Source organism: Micrasema longulum, unplaced genomic scaffold (assembly GCF_059751315.1).
Source record: "Micrasema longulum isolate JH-2025_06_02 unplaced genomic scaffold, ASM5975131v1 h1tg000176l, whole genome shotgun sequence".
Taxonomy (NCBI): Eukaryota; Metazoa; Arthropoda; class Insecta; order Trichoptera; family Brachycentridae; genus Micrasema; species Micrasema longulum.
In genome coordinates, this window is record NW_028277381.1 from 1,437 (window position 1) to 16,489 (window position 15,053).

At 34.2% G+C, this 15,053-nt stretch overlaps 1 protein-coding gene across 1 annotated transcript in view; it reads left to right on the forward strand.

Moving 5' to 3' along the window:
* Positions 1 to 761: 761 nt before the first annotated feature.
* The window catches only part of vg (transcription factor vestigial), a 117,922-nt gene continuing 103,630 nt past the window's right edge, over positions 762 to 15,053 (forward strand). Inside the window, exon 1 of the mRNA XM_088242896.1 lies at positions 762 to 1,293. Within this exon, the coding sequence (XP_088099022.1) occupies positions 1,177 to 1,293 (117 nt within the window). The 5' untranslated portion in view covers positions 762 to 1,176. The remainder of the gene's footprint in view (positions 1,294 to 15,053) is intronic.

Sequence of the window (15,053 nt, forward strand, 5' to 3'; positions counted from 1 at the left end):
CACCTATGCATTTGAGATAGACTTATAACGCAGCGACGGTCAGTCGTTTTGTGGTGTTTGGTTGGACCGCACTGCCTTTCCCCTTCTTTTTCAGCTATTTTAACCCTGTATTGAGAAACGAATTTAGATTATTAATTGTACAGAGGGTACGGGGTGTTAACCTGCGCGGCCCATAGTGCATTCTTAGTATGATTAAAGTAATACCTACTATCACCTAATTTTAGTTTTCCTGTATGGAAGTGTAGGAATACAGTCTAGTTCTACACACATGCGTTATGTAGGTAGGTAACTTATAATAAAAATAAAAATAAATAAGAAGCACATGGGATTTTTTTAAAATGTATGTAAAATGGCAATACTTGTTAACAGATGAACTTTTACAATCAATTTTACTGATTGGAAGTGCCTATTTTGGACTTTTTCTTATTCTAGCAACCGCAGTTTGGTAAAATGCTACCTGTTATTTAAAGGCAAGCAGTTATTTTATTAAGTTTTTATTATTGCATTTATTGATCAGTAACACGAACGATAAACCAGTTTCTTTAATACACACCTACCTAAATTAATGAATAATGCAAATATGTAAGTATGTATTATAGAATTCTTGTTAATTAGCAGAATGCGTATGTTATCATCGCCTGGAAAAAATAACCTTTTTAGATATGCAAAATTGCGTTGTAGGTATCTACATATTATCTATTTTTGGAAATAATACAAATAAGAGAGAAGGGCTAAATAATTATATAATTTTATTTCGTTGCAGGGTACTTCAAGACCTCCACAGCACCAAAATGTGTTATTAAGTGATGCTGTCAAACTTGGATAGTTGTTTTGAGAAATCTCAAGTATTCGTATCGTAGAAAACTGTTTACGTGAAAATCGGTTAAAATAATGTGAAAAATCTAAAATATAGTGTGTGATCATGCAAAACATCGCCTCGTGATCGTGAGTGATATACAAGTGAATATAAATGAACGTAGAATTCATATTTGCGAACAAAGGGAGCGTAACGGAATTAACATTCCTTCGATTGTTTTCGATAAACTATCAGTGAGCAGCTGGCAGATCGGTTGTCCGGCACAGTAGGGGTGATCCGTACGGGCGGCCGTGGCGGCAGGCAGCGTGGGCGGCTGGGCGGGCGGGCGCGCGCGCCACGAGCCCCGCCCCGAGCTGGCGATGGGCTGCCCCGAGGTGATGTACGGGGCCTACTACCCTTACCTGTACGGCCGAGCCGCGGGGTCTCGCCCCGGACCCACTTTCGCCTCGCCCTTCAGCGCGCATCAATATGAAAGGGTAAGTCATCGATAAATATATTTCTAACATTTAGTAAATGGGGTCTAGAATTTCAACCGTCCATGCGCTCAGTAGCTGCAAGACTTGTTGTTATCTAAATTCTAATTTTATAAAATTAGCCTTTTCATCATTTAAACTCTAAACTTTACTGTCAAAAAAGAAAAATTCAAAATAAAAATGTAAATAGGAATGAGGAATATGTTTCATATATAAGAATGTAATTATAGTTTCTTGAAAATCCTTTCTCGTTTTATTGATGTAGATATGTTTTAATTTTTATTTTTTTTTATTTCTTTTAAATTTTTACACAATTGATGTGAAATTATGTACAATTATGTATGAATAAAAAATACACTGACACTCCGGAACGTGCCTGTGGGCCAGTGGAGTGGCTATATCCATAAAAATATATATATATTGAATGTACCTACCTATTGTATAGACATTTTTGTTAACTATGTATTTGTATTGTATTTTATATTGGATTAAATAAATAAATAAAAAAAAAAAAAAAAAAAAAAATAGGGGCTAGATTTCTTATTGTTCATGCGCTCTGTAGCTGCAAGACGTTCTGTTATCTAGCTCATATATATCATAATTGTAATATATCATAATTGGAAACGAGGAACTAGAATCCCGACCGTCCATGCGCTCTGTAGCTGCAAGACGTGTTGGGATATTTATTTATTGTACAGCGCCCTTGAGGTGATCTTCACAAAAATGGCGCTATATAAATTATCCAAACATTATTATTAAAATTATTTTATTACCCCCGAAACCATAAACATACTGTCTATTTAGGAATTTTCTAGTAAAGGAAAAAAAAACGTCTTTTTAAAATTATTGTTTTTTATATGGGAGTTCCATTATTTTTTACCTTGCTTACAATATACACGGTTCATATTTCAAAAGAGGATCTTTCTGCAATTATATTTCTTTAAATGTATCTAAACTGTTGGGATCAGGAAGGATATGCTAAAGTGAGCCTATCAGGAACTTCTCAGCATTTGCTCATGTGGAGAGGAAACCACTTAAAGCTCTTTAGGGGAAGCCGGCCTGTTGACAGTAGTCAACAGTTTAAAAAACACGATTAGGAAAAAACGATTAGTTCTGTAGGTACTACCTACTAATCTAAATTAACTATCGAATACTTCTAAATTAACTATCGAATACTTCTAAATTAACTATCGAATAGGAAAATGGTTTTTGTGAGGAATTCAGTACTACGACGAAAAGTAATTTCGCCTGACTTCGATAGGGATCATGTTAGGATCTGTGTTAGGATTTTGCCGGTAGTGTCTTGATAATTTGATGTTCCTCTGTGATTTGTTATAGATACGTATTGTTTTTCTTCTGTTGCTTGAGTGCATGTTGTATAGGGCAAATTATTCTAATGTTTCCTATATGTATTTGGGTTTCGTGTCGTTGATTGATTTGTTTGTATTACTACGTTCTTCTTCCTTTCCGATGCGGGATCTGGAGCGTGCGGCCGCGGTCTCAATTTGGAACTAACACTGTATTCCTCCACTGTCATACTGGGAAATTAGAAAAGGGTGATTGTGCTGACCATGTGTATTTGATTGATCACAAACTGACAATACTGCAGTGAGGGGTACAATGAAAGTTTTTAAAGTTAATTTGTTTTGTTATTTTCGCGGTTTGATTGTAAAGAAATATTAAATTTTCGCTTAGTTAGTTTAAAAAAAAAATTGATATTGATATGCGAAACTGAAGAAAGACTCGAGTCTTTATGAACAGTTTCGGGAAAGAGGTGGATGCTTTCATTGTATCGAATACTTACATACATTAGCAAATGCGGAAAAGTTCTCGTAAAGGTCAGCCGAAATTCCTTATTTTCCAACGCTACTCGGATAAAGATAGCCAAGAAACAAAATCCGCTGGTGAAAATACATTTTGTTCTTACTTTCATGCATGGTCCATAATAGGTACAAATACAAATCGAATATATATATTTAAAAGTAAACTCAGTACCTACGTACCAGGTGCGTGCGGTAAATATCTAATTAAAATCAATATAGCATAGAATCAGTTTCATAAAGTGCGCTTGAGGTATCTATATAACGAAAATGATGCTGTATAAGTTTTCTATAAGTACCTAAAACTCGAGATGTTTTTGAATTTTGGCCAAATTTTAATAATACGCTATTTAAATCTTCATGCTAATTTATTTATTTATTTATTGTGGATAACTTATATAGCGCCATTTTTGTAATAAAATACCTCAAGGGCGCTTTACATGGTGATTCTATTGTTAAGTTAATTTAATTGAAGCTTTTAAATTTGTAATTTAATTAAAATAATTTATTTTGTTGTCACGTGCTACGGATTTATTCAAATGATTTAGAGAACAAGTGGGTTTTAAGTTTTTTCCGAAACATCACTTCACTTTCACAGCCTCGCACCTCTGCTGGGAGAGCATTCCATGCCATAGGGCCTGCGACCGCAAATGCGCGCTCACCAAATTTAGTGCGCTGTTTGCGTAGAGGTATAATAACTTTTCCTCTCGCCGTAGACGTAGCTGATCTAAGCGTGAGACGCCTGTCAGCTAGTTCATCTGGAATGCATAGTTCCCTTAGATATTCCGGAGCCGAGTTGTGCAGTGACTTATACATAAGCCAACAGAGTTTGTATTCGACCCTCTGTGGAAAACGTAGCCAGTGTAGTTCCCGAAGTAGTGGAGTGATATGACTGAACTTAGAGATTCCGAAAATAAGTCTCGCTGCGGCATTCAATACAGATTGTAGGCGAGTCATTTTGTTCATTGGTAGACCTGCATAGATACCATTACAATAATCGACTCTAGACACTACAAACGCATTTATTAATTGACGGGCGGCATCAACCGGCAAATTTTTGCGTATGCATTTAATTTGTCTCAGCTGGTAGAAGCATGAACTTATCGTTCTACTAATTTGAGCGTCAAGAGATAGGTCAGAATTGAGTAAAACTCCCAGTAGTTTAACTGTGGGTAAAACGGCACTCCCTACATTGGGTAGAGCCGTATCCTGGATCAAATTCTGTCGTCTGGCTGAAGCCACCCACAGTTGTTCAGTTTAAATCTTATTGGAGTCATTTTTTGCATTACACGAGGTGAATGCTCTTATCTCTATGAGTCTTGTGGAGCAATATGACAACGCTATGAACCATGCGCGTGTGCGGGAATTCGATCACTCGTTATTAGTCCTATTGGACTGGACTGATAATAAAGAGTAGTATCCCGATTACGGCGCATCTAACTAATACTGTCAAGGCCAAGGTACCTTGACAGGAAATACGGAATAATATCATTTTAGGAATATTAAAAGATTTTCTTTTCATATTTTTAATAATAAACTATGTAATATACATTTTAAATAGTCAAGGGATGCGCCGCATCCACAGTATGTATGGGCGGAACGCGCTTGCTACATACCATGCACTTACCGTCCATAATATATTGGATGGAGCCAATGCTTCCCTAAAAATTTGATCTCTAAACAATCAGCATCTATTTTTTATTTATTAAATAAAATCAGGTATAAGTACACTAATTTAAAAAAAACTAATTTTTTGCACACAAACGTCCTAGAGGCTCAGTTACAGTGGTCAATTACAGCACAGTACATCCAGGCTCGAGAAAACTCAAATTTAATTTTTGTGTTCTCACTGGGAATCAAACTCGGAACCTTCCATGTGTGAGTCAAGTATCTTAACCACTATACCACGATGGCCGCCTTTATTTTTTTAAATAACTGCAAGAAATATTTTGTTATTGATTTGGTGTTTTGATCATGAGTGCTGAGATGCGTCTGGTGTTCATTCATTAATAACTCCTAAAAACTGTTATAAACCCCACACACAGCCTTCCGATTGCGCAATTATGCGTGAACTGATATAAAATACACTGCGCTCTGTCTGATTCTGATATAAAACTGCGTAATTGTTTTATTTTCTTCAAGGCTGTCCCTCAGAACAGAGTTTAACAAGTCCACCCATGCGCAAATATATATCTTTAGTATCTATAGAACCACCGTTTTATAACAAATGTAGCAGTTAAATCGGTTGACACAGTGGTATTATAATATTAAACAAAAAAAAAACTCTTTTATGCTGAAATTATGGCATAAAATTGCTTTTTAGTATACTTCAAATTCAAACCACTTAATTTGAATTTCCCCGTTAGTAGTAGGAAAAAAATTAACCTACATATGTACCTAGTAACAAGTGACTGCCAGGAGCGAATCGCCCAAATAAGCAATTATGCACAGCTTACCATTATATTTGACAATAGTAGTAACTATGTTTATGGGAAAATAAATAAATATAATTGTTATTTATTTTAAACCACTACCACCGTTTATAGATATATACAAAAAATATATACTTGTATAACTATAAAGTGCGCCCAGTCCGTTCTCAGTGAATGATGAAACTAACCGATTACCTCAGCTTATTACGCTATACAAAATAGTACACTATATTTTGCATCTTACGGTGTTGACATTTTAATCATGATGGAAATATCTGCTGAATTTCATTGTGGTATATTTTTTATAAGCTTTTGTACAGGCCTTTTATTAAAATAGTGTAGAATAAAGCTACGTATATCACGAAGTTAATAATAATTGCAGTAACATTTAGTTCTATATTTATGATAAATGCATACACCAAAATAATTATTACATTACATATTTATCACGAATCAGCACCGGGATTAAATTGGATTTACCCATATTCACTCGAATAGGGAAATATCACATACTACGAATACCGATAAAAATATATGAAATTGATTTAGAATAATTAGTCGTGAAAAAGAAAATCATTAAAAATACGTTCGTATAAAACGCGACGTGTTTGGCCTTGGTTGTTGTGACGTCAAGATTCATGATATTCTTCTACACAAATTTCAATAGCTAGGAACAAATAAACATGAATCGTGACGTATTAGGGGCGTGGCCAATGGAATCACCGTTTTTGATGGAATAAAATTACAAATTTAAAAGTATTTTTCCCAAAATTTTTTTTTACTGGACAGTATTTCATAGATCTTTATTACTTTAAAAATGTAAAAAAAGTGAAATGTTCCTATTGCTGCATTTTCAATAAGGTGACTAACCTTTACTCTATTTCCTTTTGCAGGATTTTCACCTAAGAGTAGTCCCTGAATACATTAAAAATAAATACAAAATAATACAATAAATGTCAATCCACCCTAGCTATACCGTGCAGTTTGGATTTAGATGATTCGTGTTAATTGGGACTACGTATTTAATAAACCCACACTTTTGTACACTTCGGAATCGTATATAGATAGATGAAATGAGAACGCATGCGTGGCCTCAACTAAAGGTAATTTACCTGTACTACTAATAATACCGAATCCGTTCTCATAGTTTTTGCTCAAATTAAGCTCCTACATAAGTAGTAAGTGCGGTTTTCAGCGAAGTGTAGATCTTTACACTGTGCGCGTTCGTAGATATTAAAATTTCCATAAAATTAAAAATTTAATCGAATCGATAAAAATAAAGTTAGAAGCATAAATCTTTTTTTCATCGACCTACCAGGGTTATATTCGACGAGAACGCATAACGCATACGAGAGAAACATGTGCATTTACTTGAAAAAATGCATTTGATTTTTTTTCGATCTACGCTGGTAATATGAACCACGGGGTTCAATATATATTTATTTATTTATTTGACGGACTTATGCAGTCCATTCTAACGATAGTTAATACAATTTCTTATAATAAATACAGGCATTAATAAAATAAAATACAACTAAATAAAATTAAAGCTAGGACAGAAAAAATAAAAATTACTACCTCAAGACAAGATCCAGTCTATCTTCGTGATTTTTTAAATCTATTAAGACTTACATAAAAAAAGTCCAGATCTTGTCTCGAGTTTACAATACGACACAATCGGGACATTGGTGCATGCAAGCCATAGTTTGTGCCGTGTTGATGAATATTAAATGTATTGCTAATAATTACAACTAGAGCTGAACACGTTACTGAACATTTTACTGCATAAAATACCTTTAATATACTATAAATTATCTTCTTTAGCTTAGCGGTTAAAGCGTATTTTTATTGAACTTATTTTATTACGGCACATATTCATAGATTTGTCTACAACACGGGAACGTGTTTTTTTAGAATTAAGCATACTCTAAGAAATGCCTACCAAAGTCGCCATCTTGAGTATTCCATTTTTTCGATGTGTTGTGTAGGTAGTAGATATATTATCGGTTGTACTGATACACCACTACATGAGCGAGTTTAACTCACGCTACGTGTGCATGTGTGTGTGGCAGGACGAGAGCGCCCCCAAGTCGCTGTGCCCCGCCGAGCCGGCATCCCTGCTGGGCCCCGCGTGGCCGCGCCCCGCTCGAGTCTCGGTGGAAGATTTCTTGGGCCCCACGATGGTGAGTCCCTTTTTACAATTGGCCGGCCCATTGGTGTCTTTGTGTGTCTTTGCCGTTGAAGTAGCGATTTAGTGCTGAATGCAACCTCTCGAGGAAAATTCTAATGCATGATCTTTTCATATTGGACAATACCCATATTGTAACCACATTTCATTTGACTTTAAATATTGAAAAATGATTCTGCTCTACCTAAAACAGTGGTTTTCAACCTATCTGAATAGGCGACCCCCTTACGAATAAAAAAAACTGACGATCCCACAAGACGGTAATCTTATAATACTACTTGTATGTTTGTGATTTCAACGACGACGTATTTAATTTTATTGCTATTGGGACCATATTATGATCAATCAAAAAATTGAGTGCAAGGTAGGTGGTAGGAAGGCGCAGCGAGCTGTCACCAGCGAGGTCTATAAGTTCGATGTATGTTGCTGCAGACTGCACGCTTAAAATTAAATTGAAATCGCATGAGATTAACGTCTTCTGGACGTGAAGACAATGATATTATAAGAATATCCAGAGCTTACAAGGATAGCTTCGAAATTATTAAGAGTCATTTGCCACATCCTACCTATGTTAACTGAGGATCTCCTCAATGCTTGGCATAAAAATTAAATACAGAAAAAGAAAACTCGAAAAACTAAAAATGAATTTTTAAAAAACTTGGTTATTTGTGTCTCAAAAATAGAACCAAGATTCCTCAAATTGTGAAAACATTAACACTTTAAACAGGCATTGCCTAATCGATGAAATTAGGGTATTTTTACTGTAGTTCGTGGTTTGTTAAGAAAATAATGAGAAAATTTAAATTTCGCGGGTTTGGAGTCCGATTGTCAATTTAAAAAAAAAATACGTTGGTATACATGTTATTTCATACCCAGAACATTCGAAAAATTTCATGGCATGAGTCAATCGATATGCCAACATCATCAGCGACTTCTCTGATTGTGATTCGGCGATCGTTCATAACCGTTTCATTAACTTTTTCTATGTTTTAATCGGTTGTTAATGTGCTGAAGCGTCCGGGCCGTTCGTCATCTTCAACGTCTTCACGGCCATCTTGGAAACGCTTATACCACTCGTAAACTCCTGTTTTACTCATAGCATACTCACCATAGCCCTTTGTTTACATTTCAAATACTTTGTTACACTTTATTTAATTTTTACACAAAATTTGATACAAATTCTTTAAACCATTTATTTTAGCAAATGAAAATCGTCGAGCTCATAAAAACATGTTTAACCTTAGCGGCTGCCCCAGACAAAGTAAATAATGAATACAGCTGAAAGTTTTAGCATACTTCAGGGGCATGTATACTAACATGGTAAAAATAAATTGACAATCGGACTAAAACCCGTGAAATTTTAAAATTCCGGTTATTTTCTGAGCACATCTCGTATATTGACTAAAACCAGCACATTTTACTTTAACCTTGCTCGGGGCCGAGACGACCCCCAAGCGAGGCTACAAGCGAGCGAGCCACAGGTTGAAAAACACTGACCAAAAATAATGATTTTCATTTAGACAAACAAAATTGGTATATCAAATTAATCAACAATATTTTGAGTTTGTCCAGATTTTTGTAGACTAGGACTGGATTCAACTCTCTGGGGAGCTGTTTATATTAACATATTACAACAGAGATGAAGAACATTTAAGAGAAGGTAATATAAAAGTTTTATAAGTTTGATATAAGACATTTATATTACCTTCTCTTAAATGTTCTTCATCTCTGTTGTAATATGTTAATCAAATTAATGTCAGTGATTATCCTTCGTACTACCTACAGTTACAAGTAAGATATTACCGGACAACAAACCGTGACCTTGTTAATTTTCCAATCGTTCTTCAGATAGTCCAGGAATTATGAAATATTGCAGTGTTATTTTTTTTGTTTGAATATATCGAACCCATGTTTGGTCGGCGGACGCCCTAATGACTACCTACTACCTACTAACTGAACCGTTTGTAATGAGTACTACCTACCTAAGTTTTTTTTAAATATAAAAAATCAATTGCAGATGTAAAATTTGTGCACGGGAGACCTGTCTTAAACCTTATAGTAAGGGTTGGATCCTTGGATCCTATTCCATTGCGCACATCCTTCATTGTGATGACTTGTCCTATAGTCTTACGAAAATCCTAGTAAAGATCGGTTTTTGTGGATTATGTTTTGTTGAAGGGATTATGTTTTTGTATGGCTGATCTACATTAGGTGTAGGTAATTTTTTCTTGTTTTGCATCAACAATTTTGGTTAAGTAATACGGATATTATGTAATTATTGCTATTTTACCTTTACGATAGTTTGTTTCTCTTATTTGCACCGCATCAATTTTGGGGACTGGCTTAATATCAGCTGGAGACACCAGAATCTTCTGGTATCTGGTTAATTTGTGTCGTAATTGAGGTTGATGGCATTTGGTTATTTTGTGACAAACTGGACGCTGATGGACTCAGGTCCGTTTGTAGACAATGGAAGTTGTTGGCATTTAATCAATTTGCAGTGCAGTAAAGGATTAAAACATTGAACGGATCTTGAAAAAAAAATACGTATCCTTTCTCCCCTATCTCCAAATCAGTTGTTTCAGCTCCAACAGAAGCTTTATCGAATACATTCCAGTACGTGGGGAAAACACCAGATGTTTATATATTTTTTGACAGTCTTGAAATGTAGATTTCAGAACTCACTCGTAAAACTGCTACTTTTGAGTGGGTAACCCAGCATATAATAATTATTCTTCTTCTGTATTCCAGTCTTGTCAAGTAGTTTTTATTTATTGATTACATAAATAAAGAAGTGCTTACGAAAATCTTCTGGGGCAAAATCGTAAACAGGTCGATTTTACCAGTACGGTTTCACACACACTTTCATTCACACAAACATAAATCCTCCATCAAAATATACGTATACGAGTATGTAAGGAAACTAAAAACTAGGTGTTTCTAATAAAAGATAGAACGTCACTCACCTGCAAAGTATATAAAGTTTACTATGCACCATTTCGATATCTTCAAAATAATATCATATCACCAACATTTTTGAAAAAATGTTTTGAGTCACCGGTGCGCAAACATGTACATATATATTAACAGTTCTCTGGTGATTGGCGGTTGGTGTTGCGACCTGACACAGGAGGATAAGTCTGTGGTAATATTTACACTTAAAAACAATGTTCCCGTGCTGTACTTTTTCGCCCCGCATACGGTTTTGTGGGGGTTTCCCTCGTGTTATGTCCCTATATTTTTATTAGTGTTGTACGAAAATAGTTCGTTTGGAATGTAGCCCGCCTTTGTCTTCGGTCCTATATCTAGCCGCACTAAAATTTAATCTATTTCAAATTAAACATAAATTGCCCTTTCTTCCATAACGTGGCATTCTTCTGCAGACGATACGACGTAATGGCTTCGGATTCCATCTCCTCCGGACTAAATTTAACTAAGAAAGATGTCGTATTGAAATCAACTAAACAATGGAGGGTGTAGTATTTTTATAGATGCATACTGACGCACTTTAAGCTGCGAGCGAGCTGCTTAACAGCTTCTCGGAGTTGTTTTGTCTCACTTCAATCACGACGAAGGCCGAGGATTGAGGACTGAAGACTGATTGACAGCTCGATTCACCGAAGGGTTCTTCATTTGTCAGCTGGAATAATTCCTTTTCTTCAGTTCTTGTTAGTATTAGGGTGGTTTAACACCGCACTAAAGACTAACACTTTAAATGCTATTTATTATGCAATTAAGTGAAATGTGGTTTAGCATAATGTTAACGCAACTCTCAACTGTAGGTATTATCGGATTTGACGATGTATTTAAATTTCAAATACCCAATAAATTATAAGAATCCCTGAAAACTACGTAGATAAATAATGGTAAATACGTAGGCAAACATTTGTAGCTAATAATGCAGTATTGTTGGATGTTTATTATACAACTGTATTTTTATTGATCTGTTACTAATAAATGCATGAAGGTAGGTTTATATATGTTAAAAAACTTGTAAAAGTGTTACTAATAATATTTTTAAGGTATGTTTTGGAAATGAGCGTGTGGATGCACTTTGGCAAAAAAACAACAAAACAAAATTTCATAAACGTGGATGAAATGAATTTTTTGGAAAAATTAAATCGTTACGAATATTTTTATGTAAATTCTCATTTGTTATTTACAATTCAATGTTTTAAAGCTTTTTATTGTTTTTTTAAATTTAATATATAGCAAACATTAAAGTTGCGGAAGGTCGCTCTTTCATGACATTGGTTGTAGGGAGTCAAAAAGGTGCCGCGGATTGGAGATGCCTACCGGATGGCGAAAATAAAAAATAATTTAAATATATATATATATGCAGATATCTATGAATGTATGTATGTGTATGCGCATGGGTGTATGTACGTGTGTGTGTATGTACATGTGTACATATGTGTGTATATATATATATATATATGTGTGTGTGTATGTGCGTATGTATATGTATCAAAATGTGAATACGAGTAAGTTTATATTTTATTAGTCTGTGCTCTCTATTAATTTGTTAACTATTATAATATATTATAATGTAATTGCCTAGTTTGGAACGGGGTATGTATCCTTGTTACCTGGGTAAAGTGTACTTAAAATTGTATTTTGGGTTAAAGGTGTAAATAAATAAATAAAATAAAAAACATTCAGTTCAATTTAAAATAGGTAGGTATGTGCATATTTTATATTTATTACAAAACATGAATTAAAAGCAATCTATTTAGTGACTTATAGCAATCTATTTAGGATGAAGGTGTATGACATTTTTTTTTTCACTTTTTATCCTCAAAAGCTTAAGTTTAACTCTCAAAGTCTGTGGTAAATAATTTCTTTGCGCGCGGCAATATAACATCGTGTTAGTTGAGTCAAAAGACGGAATATTTTAAAGTTCAGACATTTGAAAAAAATATGGAGACACTCTGTTTAATAATTCTTTTTCAATAATTTATAAAAATAGACATATAATTTAGCCCTGTTAAAGCAAAAAAAAAACATAAATACGCCGTGTTCTTACATGCATCCTCCATCACTGGTGATAACCAATGAATCTGTTTAACACAAACTCCGGCCACAGAACAGCGTCTTCGTCTTCCTTGTTACGAGTTCTATCTTCGTGCTCCCTTTTATACAGATGTATTTCAGTATTGGTGTCACATTCATTCTTCGCATAGCAAGAATTAATATCTTTTTTAATTAAAATCCAGCATAACGTAGACAAATGTAACTTAACAAATCCGTTGTTAAAATGTCCATTTTAAGATTACAAAAAATACAACTTCATCACGTAAAAAAATAAGATGGATATATATGCCTTGTATCGTATTTAGACTAGACCACAGCCACACAAAAATTAACGTAAAACATTTTATGTAGATATTTGTCTTACATTTGTACATGTTTTTTTGCTAAAATAAAACATCGTTATTTTGAAAATTTGAGATTTGTTAAAATTGTTGTATTTTATATAAACTCGTGTGACATCATAGCTACCGAAGGGTTAATGAAAGGAGAGAGATGAACATTGAATAAAAGTAGATGGATATGCATTATTTTTCTGTGTAGCTAAAACCGTGTTCCGGATAACAAGTGTGATCGCGTGACTAAATTATAATATGTAACGGGTAATAAGCATTAAACATTACAAACTCTAATGAGACATGTTTACATTTCTTATTCGCTATGTTTGTATTTATAAATGAGACTGAAATTGAAATTCATCATCATTAAGTTGATATTAATTAGAAATTCTTCAATCACAAAAGAGAACTGCCAATATTAATATCTACTAACAACTTAGTTTTTAGGTGCACAACTACCGGTGTTTCATTTTAACCGTGATTATTATTTATTTAATGTCAGTGTAGCCTAGTCACTAGCCATGTTACCTTGGTGCATTGATGTTGGAATTTATCTAAAAGAATGCCAGATTTATCTCTGTTTACATTATGTATCATCAAAACAAGGGAATGAATACTACGGTGCAGAAATTGGCTATTGCAAATGTTGCTGGATGTTACAGCTGAAAAGTCCTGAGTTGGAATGCGTGAGAAGTTAAAAGAAGAAAAATCTGTGTGTTACAGACTACATAAAATGACTTATTATGGTGTTCAATCATCTCAATATTCCTAGCCGAAAATGGCGTAAGGCTGGTTAGTTGTAACATTTTATTGACATTGCTTGTTTTTTTGGAGTGTTACTTAATTACTTATTTTTAACACACGGTTTATTACGTAGGTATAGGTAACGCAGCCTAAGTCGAGGCAATCACAGTACTCACACATGTAGATAGCTTGTATACAGAGTGTTTCCTTTCTTTACAATGTATTTTTTTATTTATAGTGGCTTTTCGCAGCAATGTTTCGTGTTAATACGCAAATATTTCACATAGGTATATTCCTTAAAAAAAATAGATTGCATTTATTAAAATCGTGAAAAAAAACAAATTTATCAGTGATTACTAAGACCCGGACTGTTTATAGCAATGCAGCGGTTTTTTCCAGTGCAGCGTTGTAGTAAATGTAGGTATTAAAAAAAAAATAATAAAGACTTTTTTGCCTATATCAACTGTGCTCATTAAATACATTAATAAAATAATTTATTGTATTTATGTATTAAATGAGCACGAAAAATATTAAACATTCAAAGCATTAAAAATAGTAACAATTATAAATTTTTGTAATACATTTAGAAAAAACCGCATTACTACGAGCCATCCGTGTTTTAATAATCTCTGTTAATTATATATTGTTTTTTACATTGATTTTTTTTTTAATAAAAAAAACAGTATTTTATTAAAAGATATAGAATATAATATTTCCGCATTAACACGAAACATTGGTGTGAAAAATAACTTTGAATAAATATTTCGCGTTGACCTCATGCGCGGCAACTAAACGCGCCAAGCCACAAGTTAAATACAGTAATAATTGAATAAAATGTAATTTATAAATAATAGTAACATTATGTATAAAAGCTTCATATCTGTGTGAGTAATGTGATAGGCCTCAACTTAGGCTGCGTTACCTATAGGTAACCTACGGGAATTTTTTCATTTCATTTGTCATTTATTGTTTGCACCACAACAGGCCAGGAAGCCCAATTACAGTGGTGAATTGCATCACAGAACACCCAGGCTTGAGAAAAATCACATTTTTAATTTTTGTGTTCTCATCGGGAATCGAACCCGGAACCTTCCGTGTGAGTCAAGCGTCTTGACCACTACAGCACGGAGGCCGGAGGGAATGTATACATATATAATAAATAGTTACGTATGCGTGGCCTTAACTAAAGTTAATTAACCGTACCTGCCTA